This window comes from Triplophysa dalaica, chromosome 15 (assembly GCF_015846415.1).
Source record: "Triplophysa dalaica isolate WHDGS20190420 chromosome 15, ASM1584641v1, whole genome shotgun sequence".
Classification (NCBI taxonomy): domain Eukaryota; kingdom Metazoa; phylum Chordata; class Actinopteri; order Cypriniformes; family Nemacheilidae; genus Triplophysa; species Triplophysa dalaica.
Window position 1 is genome coordinate 6,370,624 of NC_079556.1, and position 27,588 is coordinate 6,398,211.

The 27,588-nt window shown below is 40.5% G+C and overlaps 2 protein-coding genes across 2 annotated transcripts in view; both read left to right on the forward strand.

Annotated features, from left to right (window-relative positions):
• The first annotated feature begins 341 nt into the window (after window positions 1-341).
• On the forward strand, window positions 342-2,646 carry yipf4 (Yip1 domain family, member 4). The gene is made up of 6 exons (XM_056768677.1): window positions 342-566; window positions 804-957; window positions 1,090-1,261; window positions 1,368-1,445; window positions 1,539-1,652; window positions 1,761-2,646. Exons 1-6 carry the CDS (start codon window positions 509-511, stop codon window positions 1,896-1,898), a joined length of 714 nt encoding a protein of 237 aa, XP_056624655.1. The 5' UTR covers window positions 342-508; the 3' UTR covers window positions 1,899-2,646.
• Window positions 2,647-3,578: 932 nt separating this feature from the next.
• The window catches only part of birc6 (baculoviral IAP repeat containing 6), a 79,622-nt gene continuing 55,612 nt past the window's right edge, over window positions 3,579-27,588 (forward strand). The window contains exons 1-18 of the mRNA XM_056768720.1: window positions 3,579-4,004; window positions 9,154-9,335; window positions 13,982-14,119; window positions 16,720-16,913; window positions 19,233-19,344; window positions 20,535-20,617; window positions 20,792-21,014; window positions 21,100-21,269; window positions 21,354-21,412; window positions 21,538-23,025; window positions 25,027-25,176; window positions 25,586-25,811; window positions 25,982-26,142; window positions 26,295-26,426; window positions 26,534-26,665; window positions 26,744-26,910; window positions 27,150-27,283; window positions 27,403-27,564. Of these exons, the coding sequence (XP_056624698.1) occupies window positions 3,803-4,004; window positions 9,154-9,335; window positions 13,982-14,119; window positions 16,720-16,913; window positions 19,233-19,344; window positions 20,535-20,617; window positions 20,792-21,014; window positions 21,100-21,269; window positions 21,354-21,412; window positions 21,538-23,025; window positions 25,027-25,176; window positions 25,586-25,811; window positions 25,982-26,142; window positions 26,295-26,426; window positions 26,534-26,665; window positions 26,744-26,910; window positions 27,150-27,283; window positions 27,403-27,564 (4,115 nt within the window). The 5' untranslated portion in view covers window positions 3,579-3,802. The remainder of the gene's footprint in view (window positions 4,005-9,153; window positions 9,336-13,981; window positions 14,120-16,719; window positions 16,914-19,232; window positions 19,345-20,534; window positions 20,618-20,791; window positions 21,015-21,099; window positions 21,270-21,353; window positions 21,413-21,537; window positions 23,026-25,026; window positions 25,177-25,585; window positions 25,812-25,981; window positions 26,143-26,294; window positions 26,427-26,533; window positions 26,666-26,743; window positions 26,911-27,149; window positions 27,284-27,402; window positions 27,565-27,588) is intronic.

Consider the following 27,588-nt stretch of genomic DNA (forward strand, 5'->3'; position numbering starts at 1 on the left):
ATCGATAAAACAAACAAATATTAATAATTAAATTAAATTAAAGTAAACTATTTAATTCAGCTATATTACTAAAATAAATGTACATAGATATTTTCACTGACATTCGAATAAACGTCACAGTTAGAAACTTATCCTATATATTTTGCCACTGTAATAAACAATGATAATCATATTTATAAACCAATAAGCGGTGATGACAGTTATATTTGGTCTACACATAGATTAAAAGATGAAACAGTGGACAAAGATAATACTGCTAAAAGCATATTGTTTGTTTCAGGCGCTGGGTGGAGCGCGAGCTTGCCCCTTCCCCTCTGCTCCAGGATTTGACGTGTCGTCTGTTTTTTTCTGCACTTCCTGCTTCCTCCTCCATGACTGTTTTGAGCCAGCAGTACTGAACGAAAACAGATCGGAAGGAATCGCTAAACGTGGCAATGGTGTGAAGGTGTCCGATCGGCGGTGGTGTGTGTGATTCTGATTGAAGTCTGAGCTTTGATCGCTGTCAATCATGCAGTTCTCTCCCACCAACGGAGATTTTACCTTCGTTTCATCGACAGACGCTGAAGGTACGAAAGGCCCAAAAACATTCAGACATATCTTATCTACCATGTAGGCGTATGATTTTATTTGATGTATGTACACATACATTAATATGCACATCGCGTAGTAAGGGGTGTGACAATGTAGCCCCATGAAGAATCATGACGTAACGTTAGTTTTTGTTTTGTGGACTCGAGGGGGAAGGATGTTAGCTTCTTAAATCAAACACAAACCCTATTAATCTAATACACTTTTCTGTTTAGAACTCAGCGGTACCATTGATGCCCCCGACATCACCCTGAATATGGGCCCTGATTCGACCAAGGACCCCTATGCCACCACTTTTCTTAGACAGAGGGGTTATGGCTGGTTGCTGGAGGTGGAAGATGATGACTCTGAGGACACTAAACCGCTCCTGTATGTTTTTAGGGTCTTCAGGGCTGCTGAAACCTTCGCTTTCAAAATCACTGATTGTTGTTGTTTGTTATTCGTTTGGTTGTGTTCAGATTAAAGCATTGTGATGTGTTAATCACTTGACTGTTTGTGCAGGGAGGAGTTGGACATTGATCTAAAGGACATATACTACAAAATCAGATGTGTGCTGATGCCCATGCCCTCACTGGGATTCAACAGACAGGTAGTGAGGGATAACCCTGATTTCTGGGGTCCCTTGGCCGTTGTACTGCTCTTCTCTATGATCTCCATATACGGACAGTTCAGGGTGAGTAAATTACTTTCTTGTCTGGATGTTATTTGGCCAAAAAACAGCAAATATTTGCATGATTTATATTAAGGTATATAACAGGTGTTCCGATTTGTCCATTTAGGTTGTTTCGTGGATTATTACTATCTGGATATTTGGATCTCTGACGATTTTCCTTCTTGCAAGAGTGCTTGGTGGAGAGGTATAAATAACCTGATGTGTGTCGGACAATTCATGCGTTTAATCGGGTCAAAGGGAATTTCCTCTAAATTTATGTTATCATGTTTGTAAATAGGTGTCTTATGGGCAAGTCCTTGGAGTGATTGGATACTCTTTGCTCCCACTCATTGTAATAGCTCCTCTTCTCCTGGTCATTGGTGGTTTTGATGTTGTCTCGACGCTCATTAAAGTGAGAACATAAACCATGGAAATGAAAATAGTGATATAAAAATACATTGTATAGCCTCACAAAAATAAGGTTAACACCGTTTGTTTCTTTGTGTTCCTTGTTTTCTAGCTTTTTGGAGTGTTCTGGGCTGCTTACAGTGCGGCCTCTTTACTTGTGGGTGATGAATTCAAAACAAAGAAACCCCTCCTCATATATCCCATCTTCCTTTTGTACATCTACTTCCTGTCGCTGTATACTGGAGTCTGATTTGACCTCAGGTTTTGATTGGCTCATGGGCTTGGACATTGACTGTGAGGAGATACACAGCAGGGATTTCCCATGAAGACCGAAGAGGAGTTAGCTTTTTCTTTTTACGTTCTTTTACCCTGTTTCAAGTCCTATATACTGTGGGGAAAGTGTACAGACATTAGTGTATTTAACTGCTTCCATTAATTTTGTACACAATAAAAAGCTGCAACTTTTACTGTGGAAGCCCTGTTTTCACAGATCCCTCTGCCACAGAATTCTAGAGCCCAACGGGACAACATGTCGCAAACAAGAGATTTTTCCACATTTTTAATAGTGGAATCATGATAGTCATGTAACTCGGCACACAACTCATGTGTTGATAAACCTAATGTTGCAAACATTTATGATTGTACTAGCTGAAGGTAAATAGGTTTTTTTTGTTAAAAGTGTTACCCAACGGCCCAACACAGAATTCTTAATTTTCTCAGTTTTAGGTTGTAATGCTTTCCAAACAGAAAAGTATAAAGGCAGTATAGCTGGCCTTAAAATGTCTTTAAAGAATGGGTGCCTTGATTTGTTTTATATGGCTGTGGTGTATTTTATTTATGTAGCCAAAAGGAAGACATTTTTATTTGTAGAACATGCAATTTAAAACAACTTCCTACCTGGTGATGTGTAAAATGCAAAAATATGTTACTTGTAATATAATTGAGTCTGGAACTTGTTATAAGATTCAAAAATCTAATTAAAAGCTATTGACACTGTATTTGCACCCTGTAAATTGTGTTTAATCTAATTAAGGTTGTTGACTGCTTAAATAATTATACAAGTTGTGTGATTAATAGGTTAATGCAACATTCATGATCACAGTTTTGTTACTGATGCCTTAAAAAAATGTATATAAAGTTATAGGAGAGCAGGGGTGTTTTGTTTTTAAGCAACTAAACATAAGTGCTTCATGGAAAATAGTGCAGGAATGAAAACTTTACAAATTACTCAGTATTTATTTTTAAGAAATATTGGGTTTTCTTGAAAAAAACATTCTAGCAAAGATTTATAAAATTAAATAACATATAGATTTGCATTCAATTTTATTGCACACAACAATGAATGGTCTTACTTTGTACAAACAAAAATTGGTCATCATTTCCGTACATCTATACTACTGTTTAAAGTTTTAGGTCACTTTAGTGTTTTGGGTGTTGATTTTTTTTCAAAGTATTTCTCAGAAATCAATTCAAAATAAAAATGTACCCTATTTACCTAGTGCTCAATACTTGTTCTCGGGTCAAAAGACCTTTAAATTTAATGCAAATTTTTTTGTCTTTGTAAATATCAAAATCTTAACAAAAAGTAGTGTATAAATTATACTACAATCGCCAAGATCATACACAAAATGTATGATTTAGGAATTAGAAATATAGGCCAATAAGAGCCTAGGATAATTGTGAACTAATTCAACACTGTTTAGAAGGCCTCTCAGGCCTCAGGAAGCTGGTTCAAGGAACGAGGTGACTACTTTGATCATGCTAATTTTACGACATCTTAATGTTAGATTTTTTTAGATCCAAAATATTCCCGATAGTTAAAATTATATAATGCTTGGTGGAAAAAAATAAGGATGAGTTAGTCATTTGTCTATCTGTCGGATAGTGAAACAGCGCCCTTAGAGGCTCGGCGGGCCGTGACACTGTAACTACGCCAGTTCCGTTTCCCCGCAGAGTGTCTAAGCAGAAGGAGCCGCTGGTTTCCGCTCCGCTGATGGTGAATCGCTGCTCCTGCGGTATCGGGAGGAGGTTTACAGTCCGCAGTGGAAGCGCAGCGGTACAACAGAATTCAGCGTTAACGTTTTCTCGTCGAGTCGCGTCCACGGAGGAACTACTGAAAGAGGAGGGTAGGCAGGAAGGGAAGATAGCAGGAAGATGGCGGCGGCGGCGGCGGCCTCGCCAGGTTCGCCGGACTGGGTCGTACTGAGGGACGGCTGCCTTCGCTGCGACGAGCAGGGCCTGCGGAGCCTGTCTTACCACCCGGCCCTTAACGTTATCCTGGCTGTCACCAGCCGGGGCAGCATCAAAGTCATCGACGGCACCTCCGGGGCTATTTTACAGGCCTCAGCTTTGCATGGTGAGTTTTGCTGCCGGCTGGTTTTGAGAGATTTTAAAAGGCCCGGACTGTGTCAGATAGCCAGAACGTAGAAGTGATACAAGAGCTGGCCCTCATCATAGAGGAGGAGCGTGGGGACCTCTTACTCCTACCGCCTTTAATGGAGGAGGTGAGAGAAACTCCTGTTAGGGCTCAGTGTCAAATTTATCACCCAATTCTGAGACTGTGGTAGTAGATTATATATTTAATTTCTGGACAGTCAGATGGCGATGTGTTTAAGAATGACACCTCACTATTTGGACATCTGTTGGGGGAGAGTTTGAGAATAAACCCTTATTAACAAGATCCCTTGACAGATGAGTGTGGGGATCTTTCTGACACAGGATTGTATAAGGATTGATCTTTCACTCCCCGGCCTCTTGATGGACCAGTGATTTGTTATAGACACATTTGTTAGAGAATGGTCCATAAGTCTTGGTCACCTAAGTATAGGAAAAAATTACTCTACAAACATTGATTCTTAAGACTACTACGAAGTGTTGTTGTTGATATGATAACGTTACCTCCCTCTCAGAGCCTCACTGTTTAGGGCCTTCTGGGGCTGCCTGATCACAGTGCAAACATTTCAAATTGCGACTTTGTTCATGAATACACCGTTTAAATACATACATGCATGCATGTAGTGCTTGGTTATCATTAACACCAGTACATCAAGTGTTTATGAGATAAGTGAAACCTAGACTAAAACTAAAAGCGGTTCTGATTTTAATAGCAAAGCGGCACTAAAGCTTATTCAAACATTAGCAAACACGAGCTAACACTCTATAAATGCGGCCGTGTGTGTTTTTATTACTTGGCGTCAGTGACAAACAACGTTTGAATACATGTCAGTGATTACTACTGAGTGTTAAGATATGTTGTAAAAATATGTATGAACAATTGATTGATCGCTTTTGTCCAATATCATTTGACAGAGGTTTAGGTAATTATGCTAACGTTAGCATAGCGTTAGCCTAGCCTGCTACAGATAAGTAAAACGCTCATGTTTAGGTCAACAGATGACAGCTGACTTTAACGTAACACACAACACGGTCATTTAGGTTTTCGATTAGTTTTAAGACGAGTTGTGTCGTTTTGTTGTTAAACAGGACATATTGAACTTTGGTGCTGACAAAACTGCACAGTGTGACTTTGCGTTTTATATTTTTTCATGTTTTAAATGCTTCACGAGTATGCTCCATTAGACTTATTCCTGGAGCAGTGCTGTTCAGTAATACAAACGGGTTATGGAGTATTCCAGCCTAAGGTTTACTGGGTCTCCAATTTATAAGAACATTTTATTAACAACGTCTGCATCTCAATAAATTATAAATGTACTTTGTCATAATCTATGCTTTTAAAACAGCCTGTTAAACTGTCTAAGTCTTGGCCCCAAATGAAATATTTCGGGTAAACTCCTTGAAGGTCTCCTGTCAAGTGTGTAGTAATGAGAACATGTAAACAAATGCTTATGTAACTTTCTGTTTCCCTGACCTATAAAAGGATGTTCTCTATATTTAATATGATATTTCCTTATTGAATATCCTAAATATTTTGTTGGGAGTGTTTTAAGCACAATTTAAAACAAAAATTGTGATGGTTGAGTTTATGGGGTCTCGTATATCTTTGATAATATTATTTGTTTGGAATTGCAATTTGGCAGATGTTGGCACAGAGAGATGCCTCTTAGGAACAGTTGATTCGCACTTGTTTAGACGTTATTGCTTGTATTGGAATGTTCTTCCCTGAAAATGTGTGATGGCTGTTTAAAATGTAAATAAAATTTGTGCTTTCATCATAAGGGAATTAAAGATTTGAAATAGACTAAATGCATGTAGTAATCGCTTAGCATGCAGAGGAAGGTTATATAAGACAGACAAGAAGTTATTTACATCTGTGTGTCCTTAACAACTTGCTTATTACATTTAAAAACAAGTATAAAGTCTGTTGTCATGATTTTCATCTTGATCTGTCCACACATCATATTTTAGTCCTATTTTGCATGCGTATTCTCACCTGCGTCCTTGTTAAGGGATGTGCTTTGTTCATCTTACAGAGTAAAAGCGAACAGAACATTGACATTCCCATAGCTGTTGACCTTTTTCTCTTTTTTCCCCCCCATCATTTCTGATTTGTTAAAACGAGGGTGTAGCCCAGAACAAGCTATTTATTCGCATACATTTATGATGTCAACTTGCAGTTGTTTTAAACATGGATTTTTTTATGAACTTATTATGTTGTCTGTTTGTTTTTCATCTGCATTTCGTTATGTACTGCTTGTTTAAAGGGATATTTCAGAGGCAAACAAAATTTCCCCATGTTTTACTCTCCCTCAAGTAGGGATGTTGTGGTGATGAAGTTTTCCCACAGACATGTAAAAACACCGGTTGTACCGGTGACCCCGGGGGTGGGGGGTTTGCTGTGGAGCGGTGCCCTGCGCATGATGCATTTGACTTTGTTTTAAAATAGCTGCAATTTGGGAAATGCATTTGATTGAATTAATATCTTTCTTAATAAAAACACACAAAAGAATAAAAAAGTACAATTACATTTGCTTATATTAAACACAGACCTTGCAAAATGAATAATCAACTCACACATCAAGCAAAAAATAAATAAAAAACAAAAATAAAAAACATTTAGGTTAGCAGGGCTCTAGACTGCTACAAAAATGCTTGCAAATGTGACAGTTTTTTTTTGTAAAGTGCGAGGTAAAATTTCACTCTATAACATTGGTGCATAAAATTTGTTTTGCCCTACCAAAGATTTATGTTAACATTAAATGTGATTTTTGACACGCTTGTGATTAGTGCAGGAAAGAGCGAGGAGAGAGCTTGTGAACTCCCTCTTTCTCCAAACTAAAGTGTGTGTTTGACTTCATTCGGTGTTGCGCAGACCAAAGAGCATAAAAGCATCGCGGGGCAGAGTGCTCCATATGTTTTTAAAATGCTCTCATGGAACATTGATGTCATATTCTGATCGTTCTGTGCAGTGCTTAATGAAGTAGAACACCTCGGTTTCTGTTTCTGAACTGTCATTCTCCCTCACACTTTAATCAAAAGCAACAGAATCCAATTTTCTCGTCACACATTTTAGAGAATATTTATACCTGAATTGCAGCTGAGTGTGAATGTGCTCAAAAACATGTTGCCTGACGAGTGTTCCGGAAATGCACCTGACTACATAAAGGAAAAATCCTATCCAGTGAAGTGTTTTCCTTGTTAACTTCAATCTTTTTGCGATGTCCTAACAGCTGTGAAAAACGAACAGTGCGTCAATGACCGCTAATGTCCGATTCATGACGTAATGACTCATTTGAACCAATTAATTTTGTTGAAACGATATATCAAACACTGAACCCACGATACTCACTGTCTGAACCAAATCAGTCACTCAAAACACATCGTGCTTGGACCATTTAATGGTGTAATCTCACTAGGCAATCTGAACTGAGCCCGAGCACGTTTGACCCCCAAAGCCCGGTTAATTTGACTAGTGTTATCGCTCACGGTGCGATCAGGCTCGGGCGTGTTACACATGTAGTGTGAGCGCAAATCGCGGTGGAGCAAAGAACAGAAATCATGACATAAATTATGCGACTGTTTAAAATTCCTCCCTGAGATTAAGCGGTCACTGTAAAAAATTGAGTACAATCGAGCTCGGGCACAGTTGAAAGCAACCGGGCTAAATGCGAGTACACCCTAACAAGAGTGGTGAGTAAGATTAAGTATGTAAAGTTTATTTATGACAATGTGTAGTACAGTTCCTATATAATAATTTAGTTCTAAGTTACTTTTGAGTTTGCGCTAGCTAATTTGATTTAATTTTATGTGGTAAAAACAGAGAAGGCCAGTGGCAAAATCACAACTTTTTGCATAGAGGGAAATAAAGGAGGATTGTGAAGAGTGACAGAATATTTTTATGTCAGATCATTTCATAGCCAATATATAACTTGAATATAAAACTAAATAATAACAACTGTATAAAATAACAAATACAAAGTTTCTTTGCATTTATTTTGGATTTATTGGGCTCACAAGTGTTAAAGCACAAATATGAAGTGGTATATAGCCGACTATTTCAAAAGACAGAGTGACAAATGAACAGAACTATTCATCAACTGAGGTCATTATCCAAGGTCTTTATGATTACTATAAAAAAGGGTGCGACCAAATGGTAAATTGGTACGACCAACTGAGAAAGTGGGAAAACTTAATCTAGAGCCCTGGTTAGATAAAGTGTGTATATTGACAAAACGAGTAATCATGGCACACATTGTGCAACAAATAAATAAGTAAATAAATACATAAGAAGGGAATACTTTTATGTAAAAATAAATAAATAAGAAGGAATATGTAACAATTTATTTTTATGTTAAATAAATATGAAAGGAATACGAGGAGAAAAATGTTTATGTTAAATAAATGGCAATCATCGGCTTTAGAAAATTAGAACAAAAAGAAAACTAAACCTTAACCAGGTCTTGAAAACATTGCTTACAAATTCTACTACAGGTTCATTGCCAGAAAAGCCTCATCCATCTTCTTGTCAGTTAGCACTTCACTCTCCTCACATGATGTGGGGGTCGGTGCCGTGGTGGTCAAGAGATGTAATCAGTAGGCGTGTGAACACCATGTATCACAGGTGACACCGACTGTAGCAACAAGCCTACCTTCAAGGCATCCTGACTGAATATGACACGCGCAGCTGAGGAACAACGGAAGCTAAACATTAACGTTAATTGGGGTCTCAATATGGATATTTCTCTTACTCAAACGCATCGATTTGCTTCCGAAGACCTTTGTTTAGAGTAAGACCATGGAGCCGTGTTGAGCAGTTCTTTGATCGATGGATTTACTTTTTGGAGCTTGTAAAAATTGCCCCCCATTCTACCGTAAGAAAAATTATATGTGTTATTATATCTCCGACAGCAATATTCTTAAAGTAGAAAGTTATTTTCAGTCAGGATGCTTTGAGGGTGAGTAAAACATGGAGAAATTGTGTTATTCCTCTGAAATATCCCTTGAACGTGTTAATTGGTTTTAAAGGGATCTAAGTATTGATTAGTTCCCAACAAAAATTGCTACAGAGCACTAATGATTGTTTTTTTCTTTCTCTTGGGCTATGATAGCTAAACCTGGGGGCCGGGTGAGGTGTCAGTACTTCCCATCTGTGGATAAGGTGCTGTTTGTGGACGATTATGCAGTTGGCTGCAGGAAGGACTTAAATGGGATTCTTCTTCTGGACACGGCCCTTCAGGCTCCTGTGTCTAAGCCAGCAGACATGGTGCAGCTGGAGCTGCCCGTAACCGAGGTAAGAAACTCTGCATATGCTTATAGAACCAGTACTTGCAGCGTTTCCCAAACAATGCATTTACTTGGGCGGCCTGCCCAAATGTCACTTGCATTTAAAATCAAAGAAGCATTCATTATACAGCAACACTTTATATACACTTATACAGCACTTTGGTCAACTTTTTCTTGTCAAAAGAAATGCTAACAGTTACACGATGTGATGACGTCACAAATATGCTAATCAGCTCGTGACGTCACCAGTGCCACAAGTCTGTCAAAATCCTATTGGAAACAATGATTTAATACAGCACCATATAGATGCATAAATATCTAAGTCCATACTTTACACAATGAGGTCTTCTCTTGATAATTGTAAGTTGCGGTACATCACTTGACCCTTTATCTGTCAATAATTGATGATGGGGTTTTCCTCTTCACGTCTCTCAAAATCAGGTCAAAGTCATGATTTGCTTGCACCATGAAACATAAAGCAAACATCTAAAGGGATAGTTCACACCCTAAAGTATGTGATGTTATTTAACAAGCCATGTTGTTCAAAACTTGTATGACCCTTTTCTCTGTGAGACATAAAAGATTATATTTAAAAATATAAATTTCTCAGCATTTTGTATTTATAATGGATGTCAGTTGGGGCCAATGTTTGGTTACAAGTGTTTTTAAAATATCTTATTTATCCCTTCTGCAGAAAAAAATCATACTGGTTTGAAATTACATGATGAATAGTAATTTATGAAAGATTTTCATTTCAGGGTGAACTATCCAAGTGCTGTAGAGTCCAAAACTTGTAAAGTAAATTACAAAGACGCAAGGCTTAAATGTGGTTAAATATTGAAACATTGCTGATCTTGAATAGATTCTTCACATCAAACTACTACCTTCCACATATTAATGGTAAAACTGATCTGCCTCAGCACTTAATTTAGTAGTCTGTTACCCAGGGGTTACATTTTTATTTGCAGTTCGGTCGGCAACTACTAGTGTTTGTTGATTGAGCTTTCATTCATGTCAACTTTTCATCTTTCATGTGATCACAGATTATGTCAACCTTTTGTCAGTGTGGTGCTGTGTTACCATGATTCTCTGAATGAAGAAAATTAACGTCATGCTGTTGCTAATGTGGTGTATGTGACAACCGGGCGACTACTAGATGCTTGAAAAAGCCTGTTGATGCTACGATCGCATAACCAGTTTGACAAAGAGTGCTATGTAGACAGACTGGTCCATTGTATTTTAGGACACACTCTGAAAACAAATCTCCAAATTGACACCACTCCCTGTTTACATACACTGGTGTGGGTGTGGGTGTGGGTGGGTGTGTGTGTGTGTGAGTGAGTGAGTGAGTGTGTGTATGTGTGTGTATGTGTGTGTGTATGTATGTGTGTGTGTGTGTATGTGTGTGTGTGTATGTGTATGTGTGTGTGTATGTGTATGTGTGTGTGTGAACCAGTGGTCTGATGGGTATTGTAGACTGATGCTGAGACCAACCCGAGACACTGTAAAATTGAATCCAAATGTTTTGTTACTGATTCATTTTGCCATGTTGCCTTGAAAAGGACCCGTCCCAAAGCGTCGGGTGTGGCCAATACCGTGTAAAACATCAAAAGGAAGCATTTTGGATTAGTTTTGAGACAATTGACTAGATATAACAACACAAAAACAACTATCCTTTTGCATCAAATTCATTTTAACTGACACCTTCACTTGCCTGTGGTAATACTTAAGCAGGCCCAATACAGGCCTGCTTAAGGAAGGCCTCTTCCTCACAGGAGCTGAATCTATTCTGCTTGGTCATGAGCTATAACTTCTTCCGTCCCAGACTATGGTGCCTCAGTCATGTGACATCACATTTTGTTTAAGACCGTCCATACACTTGTACAGTGAAATATGAGAGCTGTAGTTTAAACATCATCTCAGTTCTAAAATACATTTGACCATGTTTTTTTGCTAGGATTATTTTAGTAGTATTCAGCTAACACTTACGAGGATGAGACAGAGCATGAGGGTAGGCGAATGTTCTGCCCCTCATGCTTCCAGCTTTGTGTAATGAATCTCATCTTAAAGGGACAGTTCACCCCAAAATGAAAATTCTATCATCATTCACTCACCCTCAGGTTGTTCTGCTGAACACAAAGGAAGATATTTGGCAGGATAAGTAGTAAACAAACAGATATCATCCCCCATTGACTCCCGTAGCGTTTATTTTCCCTACTATGGCAGTTAACGGAGGATGAGATCTGTTTGGTAACTGACATTCAAATATCTTTGTGTCAGAACAAAGACATTTATTCAGGTTTGGCACAATCTGATGGTGAATAAATGATGAAAGAATTTTCATTTTTGGGTGAACTGTCCCTTGTTTCACAGACACTACATCACTTGATCATCTGTTATAGTTTGGGAAGGTGTTTCACCTCCACTCTTGTCAGCAGCGACATTGCTTTCATGCCATTTTTATGAGTTACTTCCTACAGTATTGAATAGCTTGAATGCTCGGATGGCTCGAGGTGTTATCGATAGCATTGTTTTGTAAACTCAACTTCAAATCCATTACTGTGGTACACTGATACACAGTATATTTGTTATATTAAATCTGTTAATTTTATTTATTTGTTTATCAGTCATTTCAGAACTTAAGTCTCCTTTTTCCAATACTTTCTATATTTATTGCCTGTGGTCTAATTTAAGATGAATTGTCCTGACTAATAAAAACATACATTAATTCTGATGTGCTATAGCAATTTGTTTTTTTATAGTATTTGCTTATGAAAAGTTGGTTATGAAAGGCAAAGCTTTCAAAGCTTTAAATCACATTTGGTTCAAAGTATTAAAAATCTATTATTGAGAAAGTACATAAAAACTGTGTTCAAAACTGTCTCCTTGCTTTACTCCAATGTGCAACAGTGTGCTCATAAATTAAGATTTTGTATTTGAGCTGTTGTGTTTGTTTTTACCCATTAGATGTCATTTTACCTCAACTTATTTAAAGGAGACATCATACGACCACTTTCATCAAGTTGGTATGATTTATTAGGGTCTTCATGAAATGTCTGAAACATATTATGCTTAAAAACACTCTGTAAACAAAACCCTTCTTGCCTCGTCAAAAACAGCTCTGCTGACAGCAATCCGTTTTGGTGCATGTCTCTTTAAATGATAATGAGTTACAGCGCACCCCACCCCCCTTCCGTGCAGCTTGTAAACACAACACACGCGTAGTATTGCCATGGCAACCGCTTTGCTAAATTATGTTTCCTGCATTCCTCTGTGGTTAGTTTCGTCTTAAAAGTATAAAATCATTCGTCCGGAGACAAAAAAAATCTGTCACAGCAAACTGCACTAACGTTGTGCGACTATGCTTGCCTAAAATCCACAGATTGCGCACCTGAGATCTTAGAGGAATAACGTAGATTTAAACGCTTGGTGTTGACAAGTTATAACGTTAACTGTTACACACACCTCTTGAAAGCATAACTAGTAAGCTGTGAATGATTTTTCTGCCTAAGCACGAATGTTTAGAGACTTTCATAACGAACCTGCAGTGTTCGCCCCTGTTGGTGGAACTGTGTAGAATAAGGGGCGGTAACATTATAATAAAATCCACCTTGGACATCACAACCGGAGCGAAATCTAAACCGCTCGATTTCTCACATGCTTGCAGCGAATCGAATGGCACACCAAAACTAACTTTTTCTGGGTTCTTATTTGTTCATGTTTTCTGGGTTGCCAGATGCACCCGGACCCTATTATAGCACTTAAACACAGAAAAAGTGGGGTGATCATATGACGTCTCTTTAACGTTACCTGTGTGTAAGGGTATGAAATTTAGCGGCATCTAGCGGTGAGGTTGTGAATTGCAACGGCTCATTCAACCCCTTCCTTTCAAAGCACTACAGCGGCTGACACAGGTCTAAGATGTCATCACTTTTTTGCTTCTCTGCAGAAGATAACATTTACAAAACATGCTTTCGTAAACCAGTCTGTCCCTTAAGAGCTACTGTAGAAACAACATAGTGAAGTCAATGTAAGAGGACGCACAGTGTATTTAGATAGAAATATCTAATTTGAAGCTAATGAAAACATAACGCTTCATTTTGTAACTTTAAACACCTCTGAAGATATAGTTATTTGTATATTATTGCATTTCTGTCAATAGATCCTCTAAAAATTACACACCGCACCTCAACGTGAGTGAATTAACCTATAGTTTGATGTTTCAAAAAGAGGTTGCGATTTTGTTTTTTAGATGAAGTAAGATTCAACTATGTCAACCGTTAGGTCTCATTAAGCATAAATTTGGGAAGTATGTCAGCGTAGTAAAGTTTTCACACTGTCTGTTTGTGGTGTGGTTTGGTCCCATAAGATCTGTTCCTTGCACCATTGCTTTTGTGGTATTGATCTACAGTAAGCTTGAAGGAATCAAATGACATTGCACCTCAACTACAGCATTTGACAAGCACACAAGCTAACTCAAAGCTGATGACATCAATATCACAGCAGTTGCTTTGAAGTTTATGGACTGATGTGTTAAAGTTCACTAATATGAGTTTACCCTTGTGAATTTAGATTAATGCATTCTTGTATTCTGTGTCATTCAGGTTTGACTAGACGATAAGTGTGACACAATGTTCCTGTATTTCCCCGTAGGCTCAGCAGATGTTATATGCTTGTCTGGAGAAGGTGGATGTTTCTTATATGGATGGCTACGATCTCTTTCTGGCACAGCTTAAGGAAGGCCTGGAGAAAACCTCACATGAGACGGCAGCCAATCACAAAGTGGCAAAGGTGAGGATGCATCATTCATAAATTTCACAGAATGTAGGAGAATGCGTTTGGAACATTCACAGAAAAAGGGTCTGCTCCTTTGCTTTGTATTTGTGTGCAGTGTATTCAAATGCTCTCAAAGAACAAAAATTCTCAAGAGTGTTTTTAACCACAGGTCCTTCTCTCTTTCCCACACACCCGCTGTAGTATTACCCATCTGTTCGTTGTTGTGCTGCACTTGGATTTGGCTTTATGTTTCAGAGCTGCAGAGCTTCTTTCAGTTGAATTTTCCCTTAATTCTGTGCACCTCACAAAGACAAAGTTTATAATCACCTTTTCCAGTGTTGTTTTATAACATGTTTGTTGAGGTAACGCAATCTGATTTGTGTGTGAAAATTAACAATCAAGAATCGTCGAGTCATGTAGCATTACTCCTTATAGATTATTCATGAGAGACATCCTCACTGTGACTGTGATCCACACACACTGTATTGAACAGCGGTACTGCAGTACTCCGATCAGCAGCCCTGCTGTAACAGAAATGTGATCAAAGACTCAAATTTACAGTTTGCAATGCAAGCACGCTTACAGAGGACAGAGATGTCTTTAGACTTCAATCGCCAAACTATTTTATCAGTCGCTTGTACAGAGTATTTACAGATCACATAAAAAAACAAGAGCTTCAAACTGAGTGACTACAGCTCCTTTATTTATATTTAAATGCTGATTTATGATCTGTTTTCCCCACCTATGCGCGAGTCCTTGAAGATCACCACTATACGACTTCATATAAATGGGCATCTGCAGTTAAGTGAAAAAAAAGATGTCACGTTTCTCCCCTGTGTCCTCTATGCCATCAGCGTATTGCTGCAGTCCTGTTCATGCAGTTTTTCTGTAGGTTACAAGTAGGGCTCGGCCATTTAGCAAAAAATCTAATCTAGATTTTTTCAGAACATTTGACCGATTCACGATTTCTATTTTGATTTTTTCGTATTTGCTTAACTAGTCAACTTAAAACATAACTACAACAATAAAGTACTTAAATAACATTCTCTTTATTAGTAATTTAGAAAAAACATAAATAAGGAAAGTTTTTGTATTTTGAAACATTTCTATATTGTGGCTAGTTGTTTTTTCAGTGTACTTTACAGTGGTCAAGAAGGTGTAGAAGTACAACTTTGCAAAAGAAAGATGCGTTAAAAAGCTGTTCCGACACTTTTTCGCGTGTTTCAGTGTACATTCGGGGAATTGCGGCTTCTGTAAAATGTTTGCGGCTCGGTAACTTGTATCTTGGATCAACGTCGTGTAGCATCTTTAAAAACCCTTGCTTCTCCACACCGTGTCCTTTGCGACATGAAATGCCACAGCATTTGTTATTTCTTGCCATCGGTGTGACTTTTTATTATATGGAATGGCGTTGGAAAATGATGCCGCTAATGAAACCTGACGTTTTGCTGTGTTGTTTTCATCTCTTAATTTTGTGCATTCGAGCCATTCAGCCTGATGTCTCTGTCGCAAATGCTGAAACAAATTAGTTGTGCGGCCACTGCCGGTTGTAACTGACTTTCGACATATCTTGCATTTGACCAAAGTTTGTTTCACGTCTGACCTGTCAAATCCAAACCATTTCCAAATCACTGAAGTAACATTACTACCTTTCTTTGATACAAGCTCATCCTGATGCGAAGAGCCAGGCGTCTCCATGATGTTAGCCGTTAACTTCTATGTTACTGATTTCGGAGTGAGCGGTTGAGACGCGATCAGGTGGATTGACAAGTATTTTCAACGTATCTAATTGGATGTGCGTGATAAACCTTTTTTTTAAATCTCGATGTCTCGATGTAACAAAAATTTAATCGTGTTAAAACATAAATTCGAATTTATCGAAAAAAATCGGAAAAATCGCCCAAGTATAGGCAATCTGTCCCATGTGCTTAATTGAATGTACGGGTAACATTCTCTTGTTTACTCCTCTAAGCCCCTTTTTTCCTAATTTGGCGGACATCCATCTATCACTCCTATAACAATGCGTCAGCTCCAGTGATGGATTTCTCACTCGGCTACCACTGGCTTCTGGAACATTCCAGACTCGTAGAGGGAACACCGACTGCACTTTTTATGTTTTCACCGTTTGAGCGAGCATCTGAGATTTGTCTAGGTTTCAATGGAAGTGGAGGTTCAGATAGGCCAGGATGGTTGTGAAGGAGCTTGTTTAGACATGCAGTTTGGCCTGAAATAAGAAAGTCTTGGCAGGCTATATGAAAAACAGGCCTGGTATTTCTGCAAGAAATTGCTTGTCTGTCTGTTCTCATTATATGTGTGGTGCTATAGAAATGAGAATACAATATCCTTTGTTATTTTCTATTGAAACAGGATATACACATTTAAAAATGTTCTTAAATATAATAAATAGCTTTTAGTTTGCGTCATACACGGGAATCATGATTTGTCTGCTAGATTTTCATTCTAGATATTATTTGATTGGTCAAAAATAGGATGGGTCATCAATATTATTGTTTTTTTGTGGCAGAAGAGACAATGATAATGTTTTAAAAGTCTATTTTTTGTATTTAAAAGTCTATATATAAGCTGTCGCTCTAACACTATCAATCTTTCTGCAGTGGGCAACAGTGACCTTTCATCTCCCTTATCACGCGTTGAAGGGAATCACAAATGCCATCGTGAATGAGCTGAAGAAGTTAAATCAGAATGTGGCAGCCCTCTCTGTCGCCTCTTCAGTCATGGACAGACTCTCCTACCTCTTACCGAGTGGCAGGCCAGAACTGGGTGTCGGACCTGGGCGATCGGTAGACAGGTAACTACAGTTCTCTTTCAAGCATGCGTTTCGATGTCTCACTTTGGGATACGCCCCTTCCACGTATTCCCCAGAAGCCCTATTACTTTACGCCAGCTCCTATTGGCTGCCAGACATGTGCCTGAGAAGTGGCTTTCACTGTAGAATAAGTAGCGCAACATAGCGTCATTTCGTCATTCAAAAACCTCTTCTTGTTTCACACCAGAAGCCTTTTTTATTTTCGGATAACCATCAACGGCCTCCACGCCTGTGTTAGACTGGTCTACAATCTTCTTGTCACCCAGCCACTTTTCGTTTAAAATCCTCCAATTAGTACTGCAGCTTTTTGCAGGATTTCTAAGCATCCAATGATTGAGTGTGATGATAATGATAATTTTTTCACACGCTTCCGGGTTTGGTTACACAAGCACTCGGATAGGAGACATTTAAAGACATACCCGATGAGCTTGGAAACACAATGGGCAATCAGAGGTCTTTCATAATCTGTTCAACAGCGCTCAAAATGAAAGCGGGAAACCCAAGTATCGTCACATTTTGTATCGACTGGTACCAAAGTTTGATATCGTGACAACACTACTCCTGGCTCCTCCGAGCACTGCGCACGCTTCACTTTGGAGAGCCTCTGTAGAGCCTTAGCACTTCAAGCTAGCCTATCAACCAGGATCCCCTCATGTCAGCTAGCTTTGCTCCAGCTGTCACCCTGCAGGATTCCTTTGGAGCTGCCCACCAAGGCGACTCTATCCTGGGATGAACAGCTCCATGCTTGCGATCCCTTCCCTAACATGCCTAGTATGGACGAAGAGGAGGAGGATTTGCTTGACTTTGAGGATGAGGGACAATCTGACTTTCTTCTCTCCGCTTAGAAGGATTACGAGATTCCCTCTTTCATTTTATGAAGGGTGCGTGTCGTGCTTTGCCCATGTCAAGACCGCTTTTTAGACCTGGTACTAGATGCCCTTTCAGGGGCTCCATTTTAGCCACTCGACATAGTTGACGCAAAAATATTAACGTTTAAAACTGCGCTGCTGTTGGGCTCTGGCTCAAGCGAAGTGTGTAAGTGAAATTCACACACTTTCTGTGTAAACTGCATGTATACAGTTTATGCGGGGGGATGCAGGTGTTTTTTTGAAACCACAGCCCGCGTTTATGCCCAAAATTATTAATTCTATTGTTCCCCTTGAGCTGAGGGCATTTTATCCTCCACCGTCTTCCATGTTTGGATCAGCAAAAGTTGAATACTCCATGCCCAGTGCGTGCTTTGTGAATTTACACAGAGGACCACAGGGTTCCTATTGAGTGATCAGCTGTTTGTATCTTGGGCTAAACGGCTTACAGGGAAGCCGATAACGAAACTACGGTTATCACAGTGGATAGTGGATTCCATTTCTTTGGTGTATTCCAGTAAAGGTCTTGTTATCCCATCAGACTTAAGTGCGCACTCGACTAGGGGGATGTCAACTTCATGGGCTCTCTTTAAAGGACTCACTATCCAGGACATTTGTCCAGGATGAGCTGGTCATCTCCGCACACGTTCACTAGGTTTTATAAACTGGATGTAACAACGCAGTCATTTGCGAATGCTGTGCTGAGTGTGGGATCTTGAGTCCTCACTCATTCAGCCCTGACTGTATTTTGGTTGGCAGGCAAGTTCGAAACAGGCTATCTGGCAATACGGGAGTTAGGATATCCCATACTGAGACACTGAAACTTATACTTGCGTAACCCAGGTTCTCTGATAGCATTCATTGAGGTGTCTCACCACATTACCCTCCTTGCTGTGCGAAGCGAGTAAGAGGTGTGCTTGTTTTGAATGACGAAATGGAACTGTGTAGCACTACTTATACAACGTAGGTAGCCATTCCTCGGGCACAAGCGTCATGTCTGCCAGCCAATAGGTGATGTGCGTAATGTAATAAGGCTTCTGAGGATAAGCGTAAGGGACATATTCCATAGTGAGACACTTCACCTAATGCTATCAGAGAAACGGGGTTATGCAAGTAACCAATAGTTTCTGGTTATTTCTTTTTGACAGTAACTGCGTTCAGAAACTTACTTTCACTTTAAAGTTCACTTTAAAGTTACTCAAGGTTAGCGGTTTAAATACCTAACCTTAAGCATTTGGACTGCAGAAGGTTACTCGTCCGCACAGTTTGTTTGGCACCAGACCGGAAATCATGGAGACTTCGGGATATGATGTTTTTGCAGGAACATCTTCGACACCTGCTCTGCTTACATCTACTTAGATTTGTATTGTGTTTTGGTGTACATATGTATTTCAAGTCTGTTCTTGGCTTAAATGTTTATGTTTAATATTTACAGGTCTTTGATGTACAGTGAAGCTAACAGGAGGGAAACATTCACATCCTGGCCTCATTCCACCTACAGGTGGGCTCAGCCTGATCCAATGTCTCAAGCGGGCTTTTATCACCAGGTTTGTATCATGCCACCATGGCAATAAATTCACATTTTAAGTGTCTGAATTTTCTCATGATTATTCTCTTGGTATTTTATTTTGGTAAGGGTCATCGCTTTATTACAATGTGAAGCAGCTTAAATCCAGGACCCTACCCTCTTTTAGTCTTTGAAATGACTGTCATGTGGTCTTGGATTATGATTTAAATTTGCTTTCATTTTCGGTTTTACGTTTAATGGGATTATGGGAATTCCCCAGGATGCTTTGACACAAAAGTGCATTGCATCTCCCTGACATGCCGTGCAAGCCAGAAAGGGTTGAGCTGCGTTGGTAACCAAGGAGACCACACTACTCCTCTCACCCATGTTCACAGTTGTCATGCCAACCGTACAGAGCAAGTGAAGAACAGTGGCCTCTGTGTTGTGAATGAAAATGCGATGTCCCATGCAAAATGAAATATACTATTAAACGCGATAAGTTATGATTCCAAGTTTCTATGTTTCTGTGCAGACTTTTTAAAAGAATGGGTTACCCCCCCCAAAAAAATAGTTTGTCTACTCGCCTTCATGTCATGAGAAACAAATCTTTAAATCTTAAATGTGCCTGTTTTTTATATTTATGATGTGATCATATGCTCCTCTGTGTCAAAGACATCAGGGACAGTCAACTCAAAAATGAAAATTCATAATTTACTCACCCACAGATGATTAAACATTTTTATTTGTTTGTCTATCTTTTATCAGATTTACCAATTTGTAAAAAATGTATTTGATCTGGTCAATTTGAACAGTAGTATAATGGAACTGCTAGAAGCCTTGAGTGAATAGAGTGCCGCTGTTGAAACTTTGAGAGTCTACTCACATAACAGGACAATGCTGTTCTCCTGATCTCACTCCAAACTTTTGATAAAACTTGAGAGCCCTGTGAGAAACCTATATGACTCTCTTCTGCAGAACATAGAAGAAGATATTTGAAAGAACATTCAATGTTAGTAACCAAACAATACTGGCCCCCATTGACTTTGATGGACACAAAACAAAATATCCAAAGAAGAAAGAGACATTTATGTTTTAAATGAGATGGTGAATAATTGATGTCAGAACTTGGGTGAACTATTTGCCATAGAACCCCGAAAGGGCAAATATATGCTTCAACAAATCTTCATTCCCTCAGTTGTGTTAAAATGTTTTGTCCACTTCTTCTTCCAGCCTGCAACCACAGGTGATGATCGGGCCATGTGCTTTACTTGCAGCGTATGTTTGGTGTGCTGGGAACCTACAGATGAGCCCTGGTGAGCTAGTTTCCATTAAAACAAATTTCTATATCATACAGAAGAAATAAAAACTGTCACCAAAAGCTTTACGTTAAAATATAATAAACATTACTGACATTTCCCAGGCAACTATAAAGAGGACTCTCAACCTATTGCTGTTAACCTTCCCATTTCCTCGTTTCTGCCCCTTAGGTCCGAGCATGAGCGCCATTCGCCCAACTGTCCGTTCGTAAAAGGAGAGCACACCCAAAATGTTCCGCTCTCTGTCACCTTGGCCACCAGCCCTGCCCAGTTCCCCAGCCCAGATGGGTCGGATAAGATCATGTGCTACGGATTCGGTAGCTGCCCTCATTTTCTTGCTACAGCAACCAAAAGGGGGAAAATTTGCATATGGGACGTTTCCAAGCTCATGAAGGTAGGTCCAGCTATTTGAGATATAATAAAGCCATCAGTAGTCATGGAGATGGCGTACAATAATCCCAAACCTCTCACCTGTGCAGGTGCATTTAAAGTTTGACGTAAACCCATACGATCCAGCCATCCTGAGACAGCTGATTCTTTCCGGCAGTGAACAGCAGAGCATCACAGGCACAGAATCACACAGACCCACGCTCTCCTGGCTTGAGGAGGCCACTTGCTGCTCTGACTTACCCAAACTAGAAGGGGACAGGTTCTGAAATCAAAATCACTTTGAATATTGTTGTAGGAAGCTCTGTTTTGTTATATTGAACATTCGCTATCTTTTTGTCATCAGTGATGACCAGATAGAGGATTCTGATAGTGAAGAGCCATCGAGATCAGAGTCGTTCACTGGTAAGATGACTTCTTTATTTCTTTCTTAGTCTATTGTTAAGTTGAACCCTATAACATCCTATAACACCTATAACCAGGCTCTTGGCCAGGCATCGGAAATAAACTTTTTTTTTTCTTTCGCACAGGCCCGCTGGGTCAGAAAGAGACAATGGAGGTGAGTCTGGGAGTTACAGCCCTCAGTGTCCTTCAGCAGCCTGAGAAGTTGCAGTGGGAGGTGGTGGCCAGTGTGCTGGAGGACACGGTTAAAGACCTAGAGGAGCTGGGCGCCAACCCTCCTTATTCACTGGGCCCCCCTAAGGCCGACAAGGACAGGACAGCCGAACACCACAACATTCCCTTCCCTTGCCTGCTGGCCGGAGGACTGCTAAGCTACCGGTCAGCGGCTAGTTCTCCACTAGGCCACCCTACATCTCGCCGGTCTATGGATAGCCCAGTAAGGAATGCTGCCCAAGAGGGACTTACTCTAGACCAGGGTCCCATGGAGATCGAGTCCTGTAATCCCCCCATAGACTTGGGTACCCCCAACCCACCACCAGCCGTACCTGTGCATAGGACTATGCCTGTAATACTCCTGTACAGCATTAAAGAAGCAGACGAGAAGTCCTCAGGGAAGGTTTTCACCCAGATGAACAACTTGATGAGCAAAGGTCTTCACGAAGAAGGTTTTACCGTCCCGCAGATCATCGAGATGGAGTTTGACACACACGAACAGCTTCTGCTGCAGGACCCTCCCATTACATACATACAGCAGTTTGCTGACGCAGCAGCCGGACTCGGGCCGCTAGATGGGGAAAAGTGGAGCTCGTTGGCTCCGCGACCGGGTTCTCTAGTCCAGTGTTTGCGGTTACCCAAAGCCTTGGAGGATGAGAACCTGTATGTGGACTCCATTACACCTTGCAGCGATGGTTTGCACTTGTTAGTCGGACTTCAGCCGTGCACTGTTGAGTCGCTTAGCGCAATCAATCAGGTGGAGGTGTTAAATACCCTAAACCGTCTGCACTCGGCCCTCTGCGGACATCGCAAGGGACAGACGTTGGCCAACGGACACGACGCCCACTCGGGCACCTCCCCTCCACAGACCCCCCTTATCCTGCCTCCCCATGACCAGCAACACCCCCATACTTCCAGGCCTCTCGGGGGCAGTGGTGGTGGCGGATACCTTGCACTCTACAAGTTGAACTACTCCACCCGCATCGTGACCTTGGAGGAGGAACCGGTGAAGGTGCAGCAGATCCGTGACCCCCGGGATGCTGTCACATCGCTCCTTCTCCTGCCGCCAGACGTGCTGGATGGCAGAGAGGATGATGGAGAGGAGACATCTGAGTCGACTACGCCCTCAGGGCTCAAAAATGGCTCGGGGACGACTTCATCCATTGCGGCAGCTGGACCAAGTGTTGGATCAGCTGTTGGGAAAGATAAAAGAGGAGAGGTCACTGGACTTGGGCACCTAGTGGTGACCACACAGGCAGGGTACATCATGATTCTGGACTTGTCCACCCTTGAGGTGCTGGCCAAGGTGGAGCCACCCAAGAAGGAAGGGACAGAAGAGTTGGACCCCTTTGTCTCTGTAACCTACTGCTCAGGCACCGACCGCCTGTGTGCCTGCACAAAAGGTGGGCACTTAAGGATCTGTTCAGGTCGAACTCAGAAATTAAATTTAATATAAGCATTTTTATTTACGTCAATTTTTTCAGTTGGCTTAAGAAGGTGCATTGACTTTTATACCTTTACAGTGTAACTGTTAAAGCGTGATACTTTCACATGTGTTTCTTTGAGGTTTCAATGTTTCTTCGGTTTAGCTTGCCACCCTCACATACTGTACCTCATCAGCACGGTAACCAATAACGTTCTCATTACATTGGGCTTACCATTATCACTCTCTTGTTAGTGACATCATATAGTTGTGCCCTGGGGACTCTGGGATTGTTGGCAGGTGTTTGGCTTTTGCTGTTGGTTTGCTAAACTACCAACATGTAATTTAATCACAGTTTTAGTTTCAGTTGTTGTTTATTTTTTACTAGTGTTTGAAACCATAGAATCCCCTTCAGGATATTAAAAAAGGAGGCATACATTTATCAGCTCAACTCTACATTCCTCACCTCCCAACATTAGATTACAGATATAAGAACTGTCCATTTGAGTCGTTGTGTAGTCAGTGGGGAAGACATTATTCGCTAAAATCTTCTTCATACCACTTTGTGAAAGCAGGTAAGGCTTTGTTTAAGTTTATATGGTTTACTGATGTTTGTTAGATGTAAGGCTAAACTCAGGTCTTTTTGGGGATTGTGTCTTTTGCTCTGTTCTGTTAATTACAGCTGTTCAGTTTATTCACAAATACACTGCATGTGTGGTTGCGTTTTTGTGGTTGCATTTACTAGTTGGAGAAGGGGGAATTCCATCCTGGTCATTTGCAGATGTTGTTTAGTTTCTTTTTCTTTTCTGCCTCAACATAGTTTTGGAAACCACGCGGCTTGTTATGGAGAGGTCTGATATTACTTTTTAAACCCATCAAGAAAACCTTAAAAATAATAAATATCTACATTAAACTTTAGCCATATATGTTGACTAGAATAGCATAGTGGGCTTTCACAAGGCAGGAACCATTTTGTATTTCTAGTTGTCGTGTTCATAATGTGGGAACAATTTTAGTTTAGGACGCATGTGGAGGGGGATGAAATTTGCTCCTTCTCCGGATCAGGGTCTTACCTAGACAAATAAACATATCAGCAATGCAAGTATGTTGACTGGCTGAAACCATGTTACAGAACAGTGTTTAAACTGTTACAATACATAAAATACAGAACGCTAATGTAAGCGGGATTTACCTGTTGACTTTGCGCGTGTCGTTTTTTGGCCACCTCGGTGGTGGTTAGCATTTTAAATAGTTATAGGAGATTTTGTTGTTTTATTCCAAATTTTTCGCTCCGTTAGTTGCAACCCAGACAGCATGGGTACGTTTGTAAGATGTCTGCTAAAGATCTGGGCTGGGTTTCCCGAAACCTTTGTAACTCAACGTCATTCTTAAACTATACCTTAAGAGTGATATATTCATAATAACAACGTAGTGATACGAAGGTTTCGGGAAACCCAGCCCTGGGGATTTGGAAAACATCTGCCGTGTTAAAACGTCTTAGAAAAGCCAGTTTTACATACATTCTATATCATAAACATCCTACAGTCATCTTCTGGAACTCTTTATGCCATCTGACAGGAGACATCTAATAGATGTCTTGCAGATTAACAAACTTTAAATAAATACGTCTTGTATATGTAAATGCAGACTTCCAATAGACGTCTCCATGATGTATGTGTGCTATCAGGGAAGTACTGGTTTCAGAACTTAATTCCTGAAATTAGCCGGGTATAGAGACTTTAGGGGTAGGCTTGGCGACCACAAAGAACAATCTAGAAGTTCCATATCATATTGATATTTATCTATGCGGTGTAAACACTTCAAATTCTCATCTACTGCAAGTTGTTTTGCCTGAAATTGAGTCTTGTTCAAGGTCAGTCATGAAACAGGGTTTGTTTCTTTATTAAAAGTGGAGAGTTTATTGCTCTGAAGGTAAAGTGCTTGGACTCATAAGTGTGTGGGGGTTCTTGTCTTTCTGAAGGTGGAGAGCTTCATTTCCTTCAAATTGGAGGTGTATGTGATGATATTGATGACGGCGACATTTTTGTCGACGGACCCCTGTCTAATAGGGCGGAGCAACTACTGGACGGGGCAAAACCCACATCAAATCCCTCGAGCCCGGGTATCACAGGTGAGTGATTGACACATGGGTGCTTCGGTTAAGCGCAAGTATCACTATGCAGATGATCAACAAAAGGGTTTTGTTTATTTGCCTAATCAGCTACTTCTACTGAATTTACATTAAAGCCATAAAAGGATAGTTACCTTAAGATAAGTCACTCAACCTATTATGGTTTAAATAACCATGTGCTATTTTCACACCACTTTGCATGGGTGAGTAGATTTGAAATGGGTAGTAAGATAGATATACGCAGTAAATTTTGTGTGTGTGTGTGTTCTTTGTGTCTTCTCTTAATCGATGATATGGTGTGTTTGTCTTTCTGAGTAAATCACACAGCCTCTATAGTAGCGAATTTGTTTGGTTTCAAATATGTTCTGTCACCTGTATTCACAGTACAGTAAACTGTTTGTGTATGTAGGAGTTGACCTCCTGGTGGACCAGCCATTGACAGTACCGACTCTTTCATCTCTCGTGGAACTAACCCGGTTTGAAACTCTGACGCCACGCTTCTCAGCCACAGTGCCCCCTTGCTGGGTGGAGGTACAGCAGGAGCAGCAACAACGACGTCACCCGCAGCACCTCCACCAGCAGCATCACGGCGACGCGGCTCAACATACCCGCACATGGAAGCTACAGAGCGACAGGTACACTCAAACCATTTCTACAGTTATAGAATTTTAGTCCTTCACTTTTCGTGAGTACTTTAAAGACCTGGTTAGTTTGTCTACCCCCAAATGCACTATTAATTTTGTTCCTGCACTTTTGGTGTTTGTGTATATAGGCAATACAGTGCTAATAAATCTCTGTCTCTTAGCTCCAGCTGGGACGAGCATGTTTTTGAGCTGGTCCTTCCCAAGACCTGCATGGTAGGACATGTGGACTTCAAGTTTGTGCTGAACAGCAGTATTACAAACATCCCTCAGATCCAGATCACACTGCTGAAGAACAAGTCACCAGGCCTGGGCAAAGTCAACGGTGAGTTCAGGAAAAAAAAATTGAATCTTGGAATCCAGTTTAGTCTTAGTTCAGCAAAGCCCCAAATGATTATGTTGTTGTGTTATTGATTCTGTCAGGTGTGATCTGATTATTTGTGTCGATTTGTTTCCTTTGTAATCATATATTTGCAGAGACGCCAGTGGACAGGCACATTGTCTTCCCTTTGTCTCATGTCCTCAACTCAAACGGAGAGAAGAACGGACAGCCGCACCTGCACGATTTTGGAGAGGACATCCAGTTCATGGACATTGAAGAGTCACCAGGTAAGATTTTTTTCTAACCTAACATGAAAATGGTCACCTGTAATACCAGCATTATATCTGATATTTATTCAATCATTCATTCTTTGAGACCTTTCATTCTCTTTCAGGATCCAGACTGTGTCCCTTCCTGCAGGAACATAAGGACGATATCCTGTGTGGGCCGGTGTGGCTGTCCAGCGGACTGGATCTCTCTGGGCATGCAGGAATGCTGAGCCTTACCAGCCCCAAACTCCTTAAGGGTTCGTCTGCGAGACCATTTATAGGAATCATTACTACACACCCATCAAGAGTCTTATACATACTGTCTCTGTCTTCAGGCATGGCGGGAGGCAAGTATCGATCATTCTTGGTGCACATCAAAGCAGTGAGTGATAAGGCTCTGGATGAGAGCTTGAGACCAGTGGTACGGATGCCATCAGTCAAACCTCATAACAGTAAAGCTCATTCACTCTCGTCTCTACTGCAGAGGTCCCAAGCCAACAAGGTACCAGAAAAATCTCATCTTCTGCATCGTTGTTAAAAATGCATTGGATTGTAATTTGTCTGCTTGTCTCATTTAACTCAATAATGCTTTTAAACATGAATTCTTGTTTAAGCACTGATACTTTTGTTTTGATTGGTGGTTGGTTAGCTGTCTTTCTGCAATACAGCCCTCTATTGGCTGTATAGCAGCATTACATTAAGTAATGATGACGTCTGGTATTTATAATCTCGATTCTTCAGGAAAAGGCTTCCACATCTAAATCAGATCCTCAGGCTGCCCTCAAAAAGCCAGATAACTTGCGGGGCTGTGACTTACTCCAGGAAGTGTCTGTCACAATCAGGAGGTTTAGGAAAACATCTATACCCAAAGAAAGGTAAGAGAAACAGGTTTCAAGTATATTCCGTCTTGTTTACACGAGATTACCCTCTCTCTGTCCTTGAAATATCAGAGCTAGTCCATAAAGTTACCATACGGTCTGTTTATATTTCCCAGAGTGCAACGCTGCGCGATGCTTCAGTTTCCTGAGCTTCATGATAAGCTGCTAAGAGGTTTGTGTAAGGGTGGAGATGAAGGACAGAACTCAGAACACTGTCAGAGTCTCATTTTGGACATCCTCTGCTGGCTGGCGGGGGTCTACTCGAACGGACCCTGCAGGTACGGTAGACGTGGAGTTTGTTT

What these genes read in the sequence shown, in the direction of transcription:
- yipf4 (XM_056768677.1), top strand. Translation starts at nt 509, where the DNA reads ATGCAGTTCTCTCCCACCAACGGAGATTTTACCTTCGTTTCATCGACA. An exon ending in GAGGACACTAAACCGCTCCT is followed by an intron (nt 958 to 1,089) that starts GTATGTTTTTAG and finishes CTGTTTGTGCAG; the next exon opens with GGAGGAGTTGGACATTGATC. An exon ending in TTGTCTCGACGCTCATTAAA is followed by an intron (nt 1,653 to 1,760) that starts GTGAGAACATAA and finishes CTTGTTTTCTAG; the next exon opens with CTTTTTGGAGTGTTCTGGGC.